General features: G+C 40.1%; 1 protein-coding gene across 5 annotated transcripts in view; it reads right to left on the reverse strand.

Annotated features, from left to right (window-relative positions):
* Positions 1–4,133, reverse strand: part of kcp (kielin cysteine rich BMP regulator) — a 29,316-nt gene extending 25,183 nt beyond the window's left edge. For 3 of the 5 annotated variants that reach the window (XM_085165154.1, XM_085165153.1, XM_085165152.1), the window contains exons 1-5: positions 3,031–3,790; positions 1,816–2,330; positions 1,421–1,490; positions 577–848; positions 406–469 (exon numbers count right to left, since the gene is read on the reverse strand). In XM_085165154.1, coding sequence (XP_085021280.1) covers positions 406–469; positions 577–848; positions 1,421–1,490; positions 1,816–2,330; positions 3,031–3,121 — 1,012 coding nt within the window. In that variant the 5' untranslated portion in view covers positions 3,122–3,790. Of the gene's footprint in view, positions 1–405; positions 470–576; positions 849–1,420; positions 1,491–1,815; positions 2,331–3,030; positions 3,791–3,874 lie in introns of those variants that run through there. The other 2 variants (XM_085165149.1, XM_085165150.1) reach the window with 2 other exon arrangements.
* Positions 4,134–6,000: the final 1,867 nt, after the last annotated feature.

The raw sequence follows: 6,000 nt of genomic DNA on the forward strand, positions 1-6,000 counted from the left end.
GACAGAATAACAGACATACACAGAGGAGGAAGGAGGAATTCTCTTAGGGAATCTCTGAGCATTAGCTTGTAGCATTGTTGAAAGGCCCTGAATACATTTTCACCACACAGATGTTGGACAGCAGTGTTCTTCATAAACATTTTATGAAGCTAGTCTAGTTGACTTCAGTGTGGGTCAAAAATACCTGCCTGTTCTGTTCGTGTCCCCCAGGAAAAACAAAAGCTATGATAGCCATCAGTAAAGAGCTACTAATTATGTGTAATATTGTTGCTGACAGGAGACACAAAGACATATTTACATTTTCTCTGTATCTTCATGAATACAACAAATTTAAAATTTGAAAAAACAAAACAATAACATAAAACACCCGTGACAGATCTCACAAACAGACAGAAGCTTAGTCACCTTCTCTGCAATGGTCCTTCAGACATAACTCCAGGAATTTTACACGATTTTGTAGGTTGTCGTTCTGTTATAAAACAAGCACACAAAAGAAAAAAAATCTCAGTGTACCCTGCAATCATGTTTCATTACATCATCTTTCGTGAAAACTCATACACTAAGTGTGATCTTTACCTGCTCTCTTACGATGTCCAACTCACGAGTCAGCTTTGTCATCTGTCTCTCCAGCTTCCTCAGTCTCTCATCTTTCTGTTCCTGAGAAGCAGAATTATCACCTCGAGGAGGCTCAGCTCCCTGCATCTGATCACTCTGGATCTCCTGAGGATGATAGCTGGTTTGGTCCTGTGATCTGTGGTTTGTTTGAAGTTTACTGGGTAAATCATTGTGAGGTTTGCTGGAGTCAGTCCGGGAATCTGGGTCATGTGCATCTGGAGGAAATAGATGATCTAAAATAAGAATCAGTCAAATGGTGGAATTCCTCAGAAGTGAATTATACTACATTTTTGACACATAAGTTCTGACCAAAGGGCAGCCCCCACGTATGCCATCATACATTATATGGTCAAAAGTACTGGGCCACCTACACATTAAGCTTACAGGCGGTGCTCAGCCATGCAAGCATCTGCTATGAAGCTCCGGGTCCACAGTGTTTGCGCTCAGAAGAGGTTTGAAACTCTGCGGAGAGTTGGTGACTTTGACACATCATCAACCCCGTGGCTGAGTTGTTCGCAATAATAGGAAGTTAGTCAGTACATAGACCCCGTCACCAGGAACATCAAATCATCTGCTAAACACCTTGGTAGGCCTCACTCCACCGCTGCCTGTGAGAGTTTCACATACTCTGGTTTCATATATTCACATATTTCTTAGGGCTACTGGGTAATTGGTGATCGGCGTGATTGTGAATGGCTGTCTGTTTCTATACATTATGTCTGCAATCGACAGGTGACCATCCCAGGATGTACCCCCGCCTTCCTACAAAAACTGTGACGGACGGAGAGATGGAATCTGCTCTTACCTGTAAGATTGCAGCTCCATGGGCGCCTTGGATATGCTTTCAGTGAAATTTCTGCTGCCTTCAAATATCCCTGCATTTGACAAAATACAGTCAGTACATAAAATATATGATGTATCTGTTACGTAGAATAATGGCATCCATTATGGATATACTGCATATACTTGGATATACTATCTGATGTTTTATTTGTAATTATGCACGCGGTAAATCTAAGCTGACTTTATTTCCTGGTAGTATTTTCAGCAAAAGACAGTCTCCTTCGATTACAAGGTTTATAGGACAATACCCAGTGTTGTGTAAAATACTAACAGAGTACTGTAAATAAAGAAGTTCAGATGATGTCTCTCTATGTTCTCTGTGTGGAAGCAGATATGCAGTAAGCAAAGGAAACTCACACTAAATTTACTGCTTCTCTTCCCTAATGTGCTGCCAAGAGTGATGAGAACATCTTGAGGCAGTTCTAGGTTGATCCTGTTCTCATTTTCTATCGGAAAAACTGCAGCTTCTTGACAGTCCACAAAAAATACCAGTCTGTCAGGCTCCAGGCTCACAGCCAGATGACCCCACTTTTCACTTGCAAAAGGGTTTGTGTCCAGAAGGTTAATGCTGGCAAAGTCGTGCGCTCTTCCTTCAACCTGGTAGTCCACACGCAGGGTGTTATTGACAGTGGAGGAGATGATCTGGAGAATAGGCGAAGATCCAGACGAAAGAGAAAAGATGGTGGCAGTGGATCGAGGCGCCTGGCGCCCCACCACATGAACACCCATGCTACCCTGAAGGTTGGAGTACAGGAAGTGAGAATATTCAGTGGGAAGTGTCAGGTGGGGTGCTCTGTTACGTAGTTTGTAGATCATGCCGCTGCTCGCACTTTTTCGGTGAGGTAGGTTTAGTGCTTCCACAAGATCAATTACTATAAAAGAAATAAGAGACACTGTCACATTCACATCCATATGACATGAGTTCTGGAGTAGAGTACTGTGATTTCTGGGTTATGATGATTGTGAAGCTTTGTGTGAGAGATCTACTGGTCAGTGACCTCAGTGACCTTAAACCAAGATCACCCTTATCTCATCTGTCTGCAATTTCAACTGATGACTCTCTTTAAATCTGATATCTGGTGCTTCAGGACCAGATAGAAATGGAACATGACAATAAAAGCTTATTTTGTTGTTCATAGATGTATTTATATTATGTTGAAGTATTGTGAAGTAGATGGACATGCATATGCATACAAGGTGAAAAGCAATCACTGCTAGAGGCAAATTGTTCTTTCCAAATGTCAGATTTTGAACTTTTTAAAAACTAAAATTATAGTTTCTTTGAAAATGAACACTCAATATAAACACATGTGGGACTGGGCAAGAATGAACATTAAAATCATTAATTACATGTCAGCTTTTGTATTGTGATTTTTTTAAAGACATTACTATCAAGCTTAAGTATTTAAATACCAGGGTTTACTAAAACAAAAAACAACTCCCTACATACCATTCATAGCTCCACTGACTGTGAGCAGATTAATTCACACTTAAAGTTATAATTTAAGAAAGTTCGATCAAAACAGTAAAATAAACAATCGATGACCCCTGTGACCCTGTGTGTTAACTTACCATTCTCGTTATCTGCAGACTGTCCGTGCAAGAAGAACACGAAGAGCAAATGTATCTCCAGCAGCACAACCGCTCTAAGTTTCCTCTCCATTCTCCTCAGCCAAAAGAAGAAGAAAAAAGCTCAAAATCAAAATACTTTACACAAATATAACAGCATTTATCGTCCTTTTAGCCATGGGTCGTTGAGTTTAACGTTCAGTGTGTCACTGCTCCTCGTCAAGCAGACCTCTCCAAAAAGCTCTCAGGGGAAACGTGAAACATCTGGATCTAGTGTTGCTAGATATTGCAGATGGTTTTCAGCCCAAAAGTTATTCAAAACTCTTCAAAATATATAGATTCTATAGCCGAGTTTACGCTCCACTGTGCTGCTTAGCGTCGAAAAGGAATGAACACAGGCACTGCAGACACACATACTCACACATACAGAGACACACAAATGTGTGTGTGCGTGCGTGAGAAAGAGAGAGAGAGAGAGAGAGAGAGAGAGAGAGAGAGAGAGAGAGAGAGATTATTGCCAGAGTTCTGGACCACAGTTCCCGCCTATCACTTGAAAGCAACCCAAACAGCAACCCGTGTACATCATCTGCACTCAGTGCATACATACACTACGTATAGGAGTCCGTGCGCTTTATTCACCGTAAGCACCTTAACTGTAGGTAGGTCCCACTGCACCGCCGTGCGTGTGTGAGCGCGTGTGTGTGTTTGTACTCATGGTACTTGTTTCGTATTAACCCATAACATTTACATGTAAGAAATAACAGCCAAAACACCCGAATTGTTGTTGTATCGTAATTTTAACCCGCACGATTAATCTTTAAAACCGCTTAACTGGACGGAAACCCACCCGATCTTACAACACTGCTGAGTCTCTCCTCTGCTGACACAGTCTTACATTCCCCCTTGGGTAGTGATTAAAAGGCAGTAGTGAAATTCTGTTCATTCACAACTTTTGTCAAGATATCACATGTTTTACATGAAAGGGCTCGAGGCCGCAGATATTCACGTAAGAGAAATGTTCAGGTGTGCAGAGTTCATCTAGTTTCTAGTACCAAAAAGACATCCGTGACTGCCTTTTCTTGTCTTGTTTTCCTTGTTTTTTCCTCGAAAAAACATCTCCACCCAGTGGAAACCCCTGTTTCTGGTAATCAGCTAAAACCTGGTATGGAGACTGGAAGGGAGCCATGCTGAAGCATCCCAAAATGTTTGTGTGTGTGTGTGTGTGTGTGTGTGTGTGTGTGTGTGTGTGTGTGTGTGTGTGAGAGAGAGAGAGAGAGAGAGGGAGAGAAAGAGTAAATGTGAGTGTTAATGTCTTACTGTTTTGGAAATAACCCCAGTTTGCATCCCACTGTGCTCATCCACCCTCTGTCCCAGGAATCTATTTCCCTCATGTTGCTGACATGTTCATCACTCTTGTTTTAGATTCTTTCTCATACAAATGTCATAATTCTTAGCTGTGAAACTTACAGGACAAATAAGACATGCTGTTTTTATCTCAATGAAGAGATGACAGAACACCCATGTGATTCTTAATGGATGGAGTTGATGGGAGATTCTCTTATCAGGCCAAATTGCTTTCCATCCATTAACTACACAATTACTGTAGATCTGAACAAAGACCCACCCATCGTGCTAGTTAGATGGTTTTAATCAAAGCTATAAGTCCTCCATCCACCCCATCCCAGAGGAATTCCTCACTTAACTCCTAGAGGGTTGATTGTAGATGCAGAAACTCTTTCAAGGAACTGCTGTTTCAATGTAACGCCAGAGTGGCATTTTGTTCTGTAACAATCATTGAAAAGCAAAAAGCCGCACTCACCATCACTGTATACAGTGGTTCTTTCCTTTTGGAAATGTGGTCTAGTTTCACAGTTAATCTGCAAATAATAATAATTAAAAAAAAACTGCCCAAAAATCTACCAACGCATAGCCCACAGCCCAAGAGAATATAACAGTTAAGGTGTATTCTTAACTGAACCCACATGGGGGCAAAAAAAACCAAAAAGCCAAAAACACCAAAACATTCCCAGTTTTTAGTGACTGTTAATTCAAGTAAGACTGTTACCCTTTCTGGAAAAAAGGCAGATGTTCACATTGTCAAGGTTAAACTACAGGAGGACTGCCGAGACACAGCTGGGGCAAGTTAACAGAGTAATGAAGGAATTTTGAACAAAATCACAACAATTTATGCAGAAACCTCTTCTGGGACCAGAACATGAACTCCAGGTTAAGTATACTATTCCAGTAAATCAGTCCTTAAAACCTTCCTTCCTTTTTTGTTTAGTCCTTCATTTCCTATTATGAAAATATCCATAATATAATAATTTTATAAGTATTATATTTGTTTGAAATTATCCTTCTGGCCAGCTCTGTCTTCAAAAAAAGACACAATCCTTTATGTAAATAAGTCTTTTTAAAGAACATGTAAAAATTATTTTGTCAAAAAATGATTGCCGCGTCTGCCTTGTGATAGAAATGTCATTTTTGGCTCAAAGTGGTTTGTTATTCATGAAAGATTTGTTTGAGAGATTATAGGTCAGCAAGTCATTTACAGCAGTTTAAATACTCCTGATGTGCCAAAAGTGATGTCTGGTATTTAAACATTTTTTGTCAATCCATAATCTGTCAAACGTAACTCAGAAATATCTTTGATGTATTATCAAGCCAATTTGAACCAGAAACAATACTCCTGCAACAGTATAGAAGCTTCAACCAGGTTTTGGCAAAATGCTTTATTTATCAGGGTACAGCCTGTCACTGGCATTAAAAATGCCTTTTTCAAAACAGATCTGACCACCAGCCAACAGAAATCACAACATATAACACCACAATCTATAGTAATTGAACCAAAGAGGGCTGGATTGATTATAGCATGTACGATAATGCAGTATCATAAAGATACTTGGGGAATATCATTTCTTTATTGTATATACACTGCTCATACTGATATCATGCTGATATTGACTGGGTAAT

The sequence above is a fragment of the Neolamprologus multifasciatus genome, chromosome 7 (assembly GCF_963576455.1).
Source record: "Neolamprologus multifasciatus chromosome 7, fNeoMul1.2, whole genome shotgun sequence".
NCBI lineage: Eukaryota > Metazoa > Chordata > Actinopteri > Cichliformes > Cichlidae > Neolamprologus > Neolamprologus multifasciatus.